Below are 14041 nucleotides of genomic sequence, written 5' to 3' on the forward strand. Positions count from 1 at the left end.
GCTACAATGCTTGCTCTACTCACTGCTGTTCACTCATTGCTGAACCTCCTGAAGCCATGGACTGAGGAAGGAAATGATCTAAATCTTGAATATGTGCATGCTACAGATACCCAATATACCCAATTATGCATAGGGCTGTTAGTTTATAGACTACTTGCAAAACTTACAAGCCACAGTCTAAAAAAGAGGTAGCCATGTGTACATCCACTTACCGTATTTCAATGGGGGGTGGCATACCTAACTTCTTCTGTTTAGATTGTGGCTACAGGATCTTGATTTGCAAGGTTTTATTGTTATTTATTTCCCCTGATTTCCCCATTTATTAATATTTGTTTTCAGTCAGTTCTTCTAATTTGTTTATTTCTATTAATTTTCCCCACAAGCTAGGTAGAATTATAATTTTGAAGTGTTTGTGAGTCTTGCTTATAATTCTCAAATATGCCTACCATTTTCAATGCTAAGCGTGCAAGGGTCCTCAAAACTTTGTTTGATGTTGGGACATGCAGCCTGAGTTTTCCAGGTGTTAGCAAATGCAGATGCTGTTCCTTCCACCACTCCACTTATGGCTGTGAAGTCATCCATCTGGCGCTTGTCAAAGTTTCCACAGAGACCTTTGAAAGAAACCCCAAAGAGTTTTATAGTCCAGTTTTATAATACTTTGCCCCCCCAGGCATGCCACAAATTTCTTTTTGCTTTAAAATACTTCTTACCACAAGTCCTTCCTTTGAAAGATGGATCCACATGAATATACAATTGCATTGTGGGTACGAGCTGGATTACTAGCTGAAGGCCAATGTTTGTATGCACAGTGATGAAGAAGGACGAAGGTCTGAATATGGTTACATTAGCTACGGACAAAGAAGACACCATTCTTATGAGATTCAGAGCTGCAACTGCCATCCATTACTCAGGAAAAGAAGAACCAGATTTGTGAAGGCCAATTCATGCAAGCCAAGCACATTGGCATGTTGTGACTGTGGGCTGGATGGATGTGTGAAGGGTTTGATACAAGTTGAAACAGTTATATGCTTACTTTCAGATTGTGCCCAACCATCAGCCCAATCTACATTGGCCACCATATCATCGTTTGCCCCAGTTTTGTTGATGATTAAGTGGTATGAACTGAAACAATAATGTGGCATATATGGCATGGATCTAACAAATCGTAACCATCAAAGGATTGGGGGAATATGATAGAATAGTCTGGCACCAGAATGATAACAACGATGGCACCAGACATCTTTTAGAAGACAGTCCCATAAATGGGGTGCAAAAAAGGGCTTATTTCTGGCAGCCAACTCCTTAATCTCTGGACACCAGGTGAAAGACCTTTCACAAAATATATCTCAGCTAATAAGTAGTTTCCTATAGGAGGTGGCTGTCCTTCACATACTCTGGTCTCAGCTACAGAGGTAGCTTAGGACCTTGTAGTAAACAGCAGCAGTTTATATTCTCATTATGGAGAGTCCTGGTTAACAAACTTGCTATCTAATCTGGAAGTTCCTTTCAAAGGTTGCCTTACATACAATGCATTATATTACAGTAGCTGTGGCTGGATGTTATTAAAACATGGCTGATGGTAAGAGAATCCTTCATTTCCAGGGGAAACCTCTACATTAGTTGTGGAGAACATTTGGTCTTCCAAGTGTTGCTGAACTACAACTACAACTCTGCTATTGGCCATGCTTCTTGGGGCTGATGGGAGTAGTGGTCTAGCAACATTCAGAGGGCCACAGGTTCCTCACATCTGCTCTACACAAACCCAACTTTCTTTTCCCAGCAGAACTGGAAAAGGGAAAATAGTAACCCAATCAAACCTTGCTAGCTTGTGGAGTAACAAGCCCTTCTGCTGAGCTTGCCCCTAAGATTTCAAAACTTTTAAGGCTGCCATGGCAAACAGAAGTTTCTGACATGCAACATACCTGCTGAGAGAGGCAACTGAGTGTAGAGCGAGTTGACTAATACACCACCATTAGGACTGATCACAATGGTCTGGTGACAAAGAGAAAAGGAGTAATAATGAGTTTGGTGATAAATTACATCTTCTGTTTCTTCTAATAAGCTTTATGGGGGGGGATAAAAACTATTACATGCAGGTCCTGCTATCAGATAAGTGAAATTAGGGAGTGTTCAACATTAATATAACCAATCTTGAATGGTTGATTTTGAGGCCGGACACTTTTTACATCTATCTATCTATCATCTATCTATCTTCTATCATCTATCTATCTATCTATCTATCTATCTATCTATCTATCTATCTATCATCTATCTATCTATCTATCTATCTATCTATCTATATCTATCATCTATCTATCTCTATCTATCTATCTATCTATCTACCTATCTATCTATCATCTATCATCTATCTAATATGCATGTTAAAAAAGGCAAGCTTTTGGCAGGTTGCCAACCATAAGAAGCATATTGTTCCTAAATAAGTTCAAAGGATGCTCCATCAATCCAATCCCGATTCTTTCCATCTCTCTGTGCATTCATTACTGTGAACAGTAAGGGGCACAAATTACACCATAATTTCGTAAACTGGTAAAATACAAAGATGAAAGGTTCTGGTTGACAGTGTTGGCTTTTATGATTTGAAACCTCAACTGATTATCCCACCCCCATGCCCCATTCTTCCTCCTTTTCAAATAGTTCTTTCAACGACATTCTTCGAAACCAATTTAAAACACATTTTGCAGTCATTCTCTAATTGAACTTTTGTGAGTACTAAGTCATTTTGCTTTTCATGGACTAAATGCCTTTTCAGAGCTGATTATTGTCATGGAAGAGCTCCTTTTCATGGTGGAGCTGGCATCCCAGCAGAGAGTCCTACTCACAAAAAAGAGTCAGGAGAGATGATTTCTACTACTTTCCCTAGCAGCTTACTGTACTGCTTCCCATGTTCTTCTGAGAGGTCCTCCAACTCTCTGGAGTAGCTCCTTGGGTGTTGCGGTTATCAACAAAAACCTCCCACTTCCATGAGTACAGTTCCACTCACTGGTTGTCTGGATTTGACCCATTGTCTTCAGGAATACATAAGGGCAATTTATTTGATACTTTATTATTCTGACTCTAATACTTTGGGCATCAGCTAGAAAAAGCAAGTTGCCTTTACATAGAGATTCTATTCTAGGAATGGGTGGATCTGTCATTTTTGGTCTCTCTCAGATTTTCCAGTCTCAAGCTTAGTTCTCCACATTTCCAGATCAGTTTGCATTTTTACAAAAACTCTTCATGAAAATTTATCAGCATTTTAATGCAAACGTTTTATGCAATTTTGTTTGTATGCAAATTGGCTCACATACACATTTTTGCAAAGCTGTTTCTCTTACTATAATGCATTTTTGCATGTTATTTTCACTAATTCAATTTTTAAGCACACTTAAATTGTACTTAAAGTGTATTTTAAGCTTCAGTTTATGCATTTTTGCACAAATTATTTGGCTACAGAACTGTACTGAAAATTTCATAGAAGTACAAATTTTGAAGAGTGCCTGTGTTTAAATCCCCATATAGTTTTGGAAAGTGTGAATTAGCCAGGTGTGCCTTTAAATGTGAATGGAATTGAATACCCGCCCCCCTAGTTACTCCTGTCTCTTAAGGCATTGTGGCTTATAAGGTGTTCTCTATCCTTTGGTTTAGAAACTTACAGTCTGGTCTCCATTGATGTTGAGGGCAACCATCTTCAAGCATGTCTCAGTCTCTGTCAGGCCACATTTGCGGAGTTCTCCGAGAACACTAAATGTATCATCTCCACAAAACTAAAAAAGCAAGCCAACACCCAAGAATTACCATCTGCATCGCAAACTAACGCAATAGCGCCTAGAAATTAAGATTGCACTGAAAAAGTATCGCAGATGCACAGTTCTAGCTTCCTTGAACTCAAAAGTATTTTGGTTTTAGGATTTGACTTAACTTCTTATAATGGTTGCTTTAGCTAGGGAAACTGATTCAGGATCTTTTAAATGAGAGAGTAGACATTTTGAATCAAAACTGTTGAACAGGAAAATCTGCTACTTCCTCCCTTTATAGATATTGAATGTGTTGGGCTTCTTAAAAATATGTAAGCAAACTTTCCTAGTTGTCTCATGGGCCTTTTATTTGAATGTGTAGCATCTCCCTGAGCAACTTTATTTCAGTTTCATTGTCGTATCATATGTAATTCTCCTGAAATGAGATTCTGCCCCCCACCCCCCGCTTTATTAATTTTCCCCAAAGGTGTCTCTTCTGAGTCTGTGTCTTCTACACATCTAAAAAAACATTACTGCTTTATGGAAAATAATGGTGTGATAATGTAGAAGCAATAAGGAAGTGAGAGGGATTTAAAACTTGTAAAGGAAAACTGAATAAGCTGTGTGCCATGATATCCAAAGCAAGGGATTTACTACTGGAACAATTACACTGGTTTTATAATCCCAGAAATAGGATTAGTGTGAGTTTGTGTGCCTGTATAGCACTGTGGTAATGGGGACATTTTTGCTAATTATAGTGACAGTATATCTTAAGTGACTTGCCTTTGAGAGAACGTAAACGCAATCTCCATGGACATTATAACGTTTTTTATCAAAAGTGGAGATGTGTGATCCACCTTCTACTGAGCAAATGCCAGGACATGGGAGTTCTATGCAGTTCCATTGGCCCCCAATACAGGAACTTGAAGTAAAGGAAGAAAGAGAAGAAACATACATTTTAAGGAAAGATATTGCACTGACATTAGCTTATATTATTTTCCATTATTAGTTCCATTCTTTGAAGTGTATGTGGAAACATTTGTAAAGTGTAGGAACCAGCACAGCTTTGTGTTTAAAGAGTCAGCATGTGGGAGCTTAAAAGCTATGGGTGGGACTCATCTAATGCGGACTCATCTAATGCAGAGGAAGCTCCACACACGGACTGCTTGTCCAATAGGACTTTCCTTCCTCTCCTCCTGCCATGCCCCCTGGTGCCCTCTGAACTTGGTTGGGGGGGTCATGAGAACCCCTGAAACAGCATGCTGGGGAAGTAGGGAAAGGACCAAAATGCTTGCCCTGATGGAATGATTGCCTTTCTCAAACTTGAGTCCCCAGATGTTGGACCACAACTCCCATCACCTCTGGTCCTGGTAGCTAGGAATGATGGGAGTTGTAGTCCACCAAAGGTGCCTTAGCGCAGTGGGGAATTCTTCCCTATGAAGAGCTCCACAGCTCAGTGGGAAGCACAAACTTTACATGCAAAAGGTTTCAGATTCAATTCCTGGAATTTCTAGTAAAAAGGGTGATGTAGCATGCAGTGGGAAAGATCCCTGCCTACCAGTCAGAGTAGATAACAATAGTCAAGATGAACAAATAGTGTAATCTGGCAGAAGGCAGTTTCCTAGGATCCTATTGTTACTGCAGAATTTTAGCTTAATGATGTGAAAAGTCACTACTAAACCATCTCAGTGGTAATCCTGACCCATTGAGTTGTACAAAAGACTGGCTTCATTTGGTCATGCCTAAATAGCAGCTCGGTATGTAGCAGAATGGGATGTGGGTGGTGCTGTGGTGTAAACCACTGAGCCTTTTGCTTGCCGATTGAAAGGTCGGCGGTTCGACTCCCCATGACAGGGTGAGCTCCTGATGCTCAGTCCCTTCTCCTGCCAACCTAGCAGTTCAAAAGCACGTCAAAGTGCAAGTAGATAAATAGGTACTGCTCTGGCGGGAAGGTAAACGGCGTTTCCGTGCACTGCTCTGATTTCACCAGAAGTGGCTTAGTCATGCTGGCCATATGACCCAGAAAAACTGTCTGTGGACAAACGTCGGCTCCCTCGGCCAGTAAAGCGAGATGAGCACCATAACCCCAGAGTCGTTCACAACTGGACTTAACTGTCAGGGGTCCTTTACCTTTTTTATGTAGCAGAATGGCTAGCAGAGGCCTAATGAGCAGGGCTAATGTGACATGCATGGAAGCATAAGCTGGAGTGTGGCCACTAGCCAGGGGTTGGCAAGGTTGCCAGATGCCAGAAATCGTGCCTGCACAGAAGCGTTTTTTGGCATCTGGACATGCGCAGACGCGATTTCTGGTATCTGCACGTGCACAGATGCGATTTCCGGCGCCGCTCAGTGAGTCCCCACGCCACGCTGTGCTGGTTTAGTGCAACGGGCGAAGGTCTCGCTAAGCGGGTGGGGCGGCTCAGGGGCCTGTAGAATGGTCTTCGTGGGCCACACGTTGCCGACCCCTGCACTAGGCAGAAGCCAAGGTAAGGAATCTATCACAAATACTGTTGAACTTTCATTGGGAATCATGTTCAGAAATAACTCATTCAAATACTTAGGCAGAGCTTTTAAAATGTTGAAATCATGGATCAAGCCTAGATTCCTACACAAAGTACTTGTTCATCATATTAAAGGTTGTCAATTACCAAGAACGGCAGTTGTCTGAATAAGTTGTCCCTGGAGCATAGGATTTTCCATTGTAAACACAGGAACACTGCTCGTGGGGGATGCAGCCAGCATTGTCAATGTCATCATATACAGTTCCTAAAGGAAGAAATAACTTAAACATTATAATGGTTAAAGAATGTTAAATGATAGTTGGTTACATGCACAGCTTCCCTGACACAAATTATAATCTCTTTTCCTAAAAACAACATGCCTTTTTTGTAGATTTCCTTGCTTGCACCTTGAATACCATGAGGCGAGTGCCCCATTAAGATCTGTGGCGCTTACTACTGAGCAAGTGTGTAAAGGGCTACAACAGTTGGATACAAAGGTGGAAGCTTACCTGGTGGACAGAAGCAACCATCCACACAGTGGTCCTCACACAGCTGAGATCTTTCAGAGTTGGAGCAAGTGTCTGTACATGGTGATTCACATTCTTGATATTGCATGTTGGAAGAGCATTCCATTGCTGAAAAGAAGGATATTAATTATAACTCAGTTACCCTTTGATACACGCAGCACACTCAGCTAATAAACAATTCCTTATAGTGATTCTGCTTTGAACAGAGACCTGCCTTCTGTGTGTTACATTTAATGCTTTTCTGCTGCAACTCCAAATGGCACCTGCTTTCTTTTGTAGCCACATACCACAACTGATGAATGCTTTGACTGGGGTCTATTATAATTCCTATGATTTTTTTCATTATGCTAGAGCAGTGGTGGAGAACCACCAGCCCACCTGACTTCTGAATCTGGCCAGCTCCCCTGTGCCTGGTTTCATATGGTCTTAGGTGTGGGAAGCTTCAAGCTGTGGCTTGAATCTGACGCTTTTTGAATTTGGTGCCCTTTTCTGCTGCCCTGCAAGGTGACAGAAAAAAGTATCAAATGCAAAAGGTGCCAGAAGGAAGAATCAGAAGTAGACTTAAGAGTGTGGTCCTGATTCTTTAATTGAAGCCATTCTGCACTTTTGGAATTCAGGCCACAGCTGGAAATTCAGGCCCCATCGACCTGTCCAAGTGGCCCTCTCAGAGGGTTAGCCACTGTTGGATCTGACCCTCCAGCCAAAATGGAGTGGCCCTGCACATCATGTGACCAACCAGGCATGTATTGTGGCTTGCCATTTGCTCAGTGGTATATGTGCCTCCACTTTTTTGTGGGCCCTGGTGGCCTAGATGGTATTTACCATTTGGTTAATAGACATTAGTTACATTTTATTAATATCTCCTTCTGAACAAATCTGCCTGATGGACTTTTTCTCCTTTCATAGTTTATTACTCAAGTGGTAAGACTGTGGGGAAAAGGTCCTCTCAAAAGCAGGAGCAATATAAGCTGGGGCATCTCTGATGACTTCATTCCTCTATGAGCTGCAGATCATACCTCCCAGACTCGCCATTGCCCAAAACAGCAGAGTTGATGAGCAGATGAACATCTAAACTTCTAAATTAGTTGCATTTATCATTTGATTGCTGAAAACACAGTGTTCTGATACATTCAAATAACTCCTAGCTGTCACCATGTCCTCTAGATTGCTTCTTTTCCAGTTTCTCTCAGCTATGTATCACCTGCAAGTTAGAGGTATCTCTCTATCTCCCACCACTTATGCAAGTCATTCATAAGCAGGACAAACTCAATATAGGGATCTATGAAACACTTCAGCTTCTTACAGCCTGGTGCTCATCCACTAGTCAGGTGCTCATCCTGAGACCTGCAGGTATAGGGCAGTATACAAATTCAATTAATTAATTAATACCTTTATAAGCATGCAACTTTGTGTGTACTCTACTTTTGGTTGTACCTTCTAATTTCCAGTTCACCAGAGTAATTGCTGAATATCATGTCAAGCTGTATCAAATGTCCAGCTGAAATAATTGACTAGCTGTGATTTACACTTACGGCACAGGTCTGGGCTTCTCCAGTTCTGAGGTTCCCCACCAGCATGAGCACATTGCCGGGAATATTCAGCAAAAGTGTCGCAGAGACAGGAGGTGATATCTTCTTGTTTACAGAGGCACAGGTCTTGTACACAAGACTCAATGTAGTCATTAACTCCCACCACAGCATTGCATTGAAAGAATGAAGAGCCAGTCAGTACATGCTGGCAAAGCTCCTAGATGGAAAAGCAAAAGCAAAACGTTTTTATCAAGAAGGACTGTTTTAATGGTGATTAACTGATCCTAGATCAGGGATGAGGAATCTGTGGCCTTCCGGATGTCGTCAGGCTCCAGCTCTCAATGTTTCTCATCAGTGGCCATTCTGGTTGGAGAGTCCAGCTACATGTGAAGAATGACAAGTTTACCCATTCCTGTCTTAGATGACAATGACATATTTAGTACACAGGGCACTTTGTAAAGTGCCATAAATACAAGGAAAAGAAATCAGGTTCTTGCAACAAGGAACTTATAATGTTAATTTCAGGAGCTGAGGAAACAACAATATATTTTCTCTGCCATTACAATTCTTCCTTAAGATTTAAGCATCCTTTTGGAAATAAAACAAATGTAAAGTGTAAGAATAAGCAAAAAAATTCTTACAAATTCATCAGTGCAGTTGCTCAGAGAGACAGGCGTAGGATCCTCACATTCTTCTGTCGGCCCATTCATTTTCTGCATATTCCCAAACTGCAAAGTAGTTATTTCGGCCCCTGTAATGAAAAACAGCAACCCATGACTTCAAAAAGATTCATATGAGAAAGTATCTTGCATAGAGGTTCTTGTTCCAGTTTGACAAATGTGATGCTGAGAGGGATAGCCACATGGTTCTTTCCCCTACTCTTAGTAAAGCACTATAGCACAATGGGATGTGCAGTAAATACCTTGTGGAAAACCAGATGCTTCCCCCCGCTGGGACAACCCTTCAGAGCACCAGCTGGGAGAACTGTACAAATCACATGGCTCTCTGTCAGCCAATGGGACAGAAAAGGGCCAGCATGGGCTGAAGCACACACCTGTCTCAATGGGGAAAGAGCTATTGACTGTATGGGAACAGCACATGATTCTGAACCCTAGTTGCATGGAAGTCGCTTCTCCATGGGCATGATCAAGGCAATGTTTAAACAACCAACTATGTGAGTGAGGGTCCCAGCTTCAGATTTGCTACCCTTCCAGGAGGACTGTCAATTCCACAGAAATGCCATGTGTGGGTCAGCCTTCCAAACCCCAATGGCTGTTTACTGAGGCTGTTTGGGAGAAAAGCAGCTCCCCTGTAGCAACAGTAACTTTCAAAGGGCCTTTTGACTATGTGCAAGCTCCAGTACGCCTTCTCTACTGACGTAAAAACACCATTGGCCAACATTCCCCCTAACAGCAATCTCAGTAGGTAAGTATGATTGCAGCAAAAACAAGCCGAGGAGAAACAAGAGTACTCATTTTTCAGAAGTTAAAGCAGCAATGCTGAACCATCTATCAAAACAAGCAAACTATCTACACCCCACTCAAACAAATTATCACAGACAGAAAAACCAAGCAACTGTTCCGCTCAACAACAAAATGTCATCATGTTTTTTTAATTAAAAGGATAAAACATCGGGAAGAGCAAAGGGTCTTATGCACCGCAGCTTGTGTCTAAGGGCACTATGGTGGCCTTGGTTTAGAACCTCAGAAATAGAAATGTTTTTCCAATCACTAATTCATTTACTTAATGCTATCAATATCATCCATATGCTGAAAATCTATTTTGATGAGCATGAAAAGTGAAATTCACCTAATATCTTTTTTTTATAAGATATTTATTAAGATTTTTTTAAATATTACAAAAACAAATGAAAAAGAAAAAAAAAACAAAATAAAAATGATTAAAAACCACTCAATTTTTCCATTGCTTATTTTTCCTTAGCTTGTTTCCCGGACCTCCTCATACCTCCCTTTTTTGTATTCCAGTTCAGTTTGTTGGTTCAGCAAATCCTTACCCTCTTTATTTGTTCTAATCTTTGGTCTTAAAATAGTAACGTTAGATTTTTACCTCTTAACAACCCATTTTTCATATTCCCTTAAAGCATTACAGCTGGAAACCACTTAATTTCTATCCAACATCGTTCTAACATTCATTAATTTTACAATATTTCTGTAGATAATCTTTGAACTTTTTCCAATCTTCTTCCACCGACTCTTCTCCCTGGTCTCGGATTCTGCCAGTCATTTCTGCCAGGAAATTCACCTAATATCTAAATATTCAATGTGTGTTGTTGATTTTAAAAGTGAAGAATGACAGATATCAGACAAATCCACCAGGTTTTTATCCTCGGGGCTTTTTCTTATGATGGGTGCTCACTAGAACAGACTACTGGCACCTCATTCCCCCTCCCCCTGCCAATGACAGCCATTTTGTGCTGTCATTTTTATCAATATGTATATGAATACCAGCATGTCTTTCCTCCCCGCCCCCCAAAACACTGCTTATACCACTTAAAATGTTTTGAAATGGATGAAAAGCCAAACCTCTGAAGAGATTGTAGTTCCACAGCACTCAATGAATCATGACATATAAATAGTTGATACCCAATTTCAATAAGCAGTGTTTTTGATACTTACCATTTGAAAAGAACTCATTGTATTGTGGAATGCCATTAAAATCCCCACAAAGTCCACAGGTCTGATTTGCATATTTTTTATCAAGTTCCAGCTGAAATTATATAGGAGAAAGTTGATGAAAGTTAATATTACTCTCCATGATATAGATTGAAAATTCAAGACAGCAGCTGCACTGGAGACACCAAGATAACTTCCATCAATGTTGCAATTCAAATTTAGTGAATAGAAAATTGGGGTATCATTTTTGAGTCTCAGCCAGTCTGTGCTATTCATAACAACCTAGTTTTCATTGTAATATTTACAGTATATATATATAAAAGCAGCTGACTCTTCTCCACTTATGCTTTCTGTTCTTTGAATGGGATTCCCTGCTCTGCAATCTATAGATAAGGTTAGGGCCTATAAAAGAGAAATTTTACTAGAAAATGAAAAATTGAAGCAACAGGTGGCACCTCCTGCAAAAATGTGAATATGCTAAATGTGTAATCCAAACGTGTTTTCATCTCTTTGAAAATAGAGATAAAATGTCAAGTGGAAACATATCTTGGTTGATTTCTGCAGTTAGATACTGACTGCAAATAAGATTTGTAAGGGAAGTAAGTAAGTAAGGGGATGCGGGTGGCACTGTGGTCTAAACCTCTGAGCCTAGGGCTTGCTGATCGGAAGGTTAGTGGTTCGAATCCCCGTGATGGGGTGAGCTCCCATTGTTCGGTCCCAGCTCCTGCCAACCTAGCAGTTCGAAAGCACATCAAAGTGCAAGTAGATAAATAGGTATCGCTCCAGCGGGAAGGTAAATGGCGTTTCCGTGCGCTGCTCTGGTTTCACCAGAAGCGGCTTAGTCATGCTGGCCACATGACCCAGAAAAACTGTCTGTGGACAAACGTCGGGTCTCTCAGCCAGTAAAGCAAGATGAGTGCCGCAACCCCAGAGTCATTCACGACTGGACTTAACTGTCAGGGGTCCTTTACCTTTTACTAAGAGCTTATTATGAACAGAACAGGATGTTAGGTATGTATGTGTGTGAGAGAGGGTGGGGAGGGAGGCAGGCAGGCAGGCTGAATACCCCAAAGAGCCTTGTGCATATCAAAGCCCAATCTGTACTTAGAAGCAATTATTTGGGTGGTTTCTTTTCACCAGTTACTGAAAATCTGTGATGTTAACTTGCATGAGTCGACATAAGAGCATATTGCAAAGACCCTATACAACAAACTGCCTTGTGGTATCATGATTTTATCTGTAATGTTGTTCAGGTGACATCATACATACAAAAAGTAAACTCAGCTGCTGGGTTATGATGATTATGATGAAGCCAGAACAAGGCTAGTGAAAAATACGAGGGAGGTATCAGCATGCTTCATGGGAAATCCAAGTCTTGCAGAAGTAGAAAAATATTATGGGGGATCTAAAGGGGTGATCCCTGCCCCCAAACAACCCTGTGAAGACTGAGCATGCTCAGTGGTGACAGAATTTTAGTTTCTGGTGCGGGTGGGGAAATAGAAAAGCAGCAGGAAGGGAGAGTGGAATTGGGTATTGCGAAGGAAGGCATGGCTGGCTGGCAGGCTGGGATACTGAACAGGAACATTCTATACTGCCACATTCTGCTGGGGTCACACTTGTCAATTCTCTATATTATGTAGCACTTACCATTAGACTGTCCTTTTCATTCCACAGTAAGGTTAGGCCCAGCTTGACAATCACTCTCACATAGATGGTAAATTTCTCAATAACGAATCCTGATCCAGTGTAAGGCAGCTGAACCCTGATGAGAAAGCATCAGAGATGTAATTCAAAGCAAAGTGACATGTGGCTTTTTTTGAGGGTGTATAACTGCCAAATTGCCATCATGAGTGATTGAACTATCCCGTTACAGAACTTACTGCAGAATTACTCATGCCCACCCAAGACAAATTAGAAGGGCATGTGGCTATGGTGACCACAGCAGCAAAGCCTACTGGAGGCCACAAGCAGCCTCCTCTGTGGTTGGGAATTTTGGGCTTTCAATAGCCATTAATGGCTTCATTAATGTATTTCTCAGTGTGCTTCAGCATGGGGATTTCTGGGTGTTGGACCACAGATTGATACTGAACATGGTAGTCACTGTACACCACTGGCTGGACACTGACACCCAGATTAGAAGTGGCTACCATGGACCTTTCATGGTTATTGGTTCTTAGATCATGGTAGGACTGAACTCTATCTGCCTATTAAGGAATCTATTTGAGGAAGTAGGTCTGCTCAGGACACAAGTCTGTGTTATTACCTTTCACCATTCACCACAATGGCATCTTTTTGCATTTCAAAATCCGTCCCATCCAACCGCATGGTGACAGAACTGATAGTGGGAATGTCTTTCACCATTGTGCGCCTGATCTGGATGTTGAAGTCCTCATAGGCAGCATTGCAATGGGAGGCAAATACATAGTTGCAGGTCCCAGGGAAATAATAGATGTCCCCATCAAACGTCTTGTAGTGGAATTGGCCCCACGTGCTGCAGACTTGCCCATTATGAGCTGAGTTGAAGGCTGCAAATTTACAAAAGGTTGTAAAGGTATACTGCACACTTTTTGCTGACAACATCTTCATTTCTTCATTTTCTATGCCAGCTTACATAGTGACATTACTAGCTTATCACCCATTACAAACAGGCTTTTGTTCCTTGCCTGCATTTGCCCTGGGTAGACACTGTTACTTCTTTTGCCACTTTATGTGCTCAGCTCAGAAGTAAGTTGATGCTGATGCCAGCTTTCCCTTAGGCTGAAGTGGAGAAGCTGTGGCCCTCCAGATGTTGTTGGACTCAAACTCTCATCACTTCTAGCCTGCACATCCAGTGGTCGGAGATGATGGGACTTGGGAGTTCAGCAACATGTGGTGCGTCACAGGTTCCACAACCAGGCTGAGTAGGGGATCAGAGGAAGACACATAATCCTTCAAGTTATTCTGTTGTTCAACATAAACTAGAGTTATGGCAGGATTTATTACTAAAGTGCAACAGAGCATGCTCAACAGAAGCAGGAAAAGCCCTGTGCCCTTTTGTTACCCACAACTGGAATCAGATTTCACTGCAGGATATACACTGAGTACAAAATAAGTTTAAATTAGAGAACAGAAGATCAA

At 41.4% G+C, this 14041-nt stretch overlaps 1 protein-coding gene and 1 long non-coding RNA gene across 2 annotated transcripts in view; one reads left to right on the top strand and one right to left on the bottom strand.

Moving 5' to 3' along the window:
• The window catches only part of LOC308479858 (mucin-5AC-like), a 63896-nt gene that overhangs the window by 45934 nt on the left and 3921 nt on the right, over positions 1–14041 (bottom strand). The window contains exons 3-14 of the mRNA XM_081010836.1: positions 13188–13449; positions 12572–12686; positions 10928–11018; positions 8933–9042; positions 8295–8508; positions 6745–6870; positions 6383–6500; positions 4518–4656; positions 3654–3764; positions 1923–1992; positions 711–848; positions 447–611 (exon numbers count right to left, since the gene is read on the bottom strand). Coding sequence (XP_080866962.1) covers positions 447–611; positions 711–848; positions 1923–1992; positions 3654–3764; positions 4518–4656; positions 6383–6500; positions 6745–6870; positions 8295–8508; positions 8933–9042; positions 10928–11018; positions 12572–12686; positions 13188–13449 — 1659 coding nt within the window. The remainder of the gene's footprint in view (positions 1–446; positions 612–710; positions 849–1922; positions 1993–3653; positions 3765–4517; positions 4657–6382; positions 6501–6744; positions 6871–8294; positions 8509–8932; positions 9043–10927; positions 11019–12571; positions 12687–13187; positions 13450–14041) is intronic.
• LOC308479928 overlaps positions 1–14041 on the top strand; it is a 76615-nt gene that overhangs the window by 29769 nt on the left and 32805 nt on the right. The window lies entirely within an intron of this gene.

This window comes from Podarcis pityusensis (genome assembly GCF_964106645.2).
Source record: "Podarcis pityusensis genome assembly, chromosome: 1".
NCBI lineage: Eukaryota > Metazoa > Chordata > Lepidosauria > Squamata > Lacertidae > Podarcis > Podarcis pityusensis.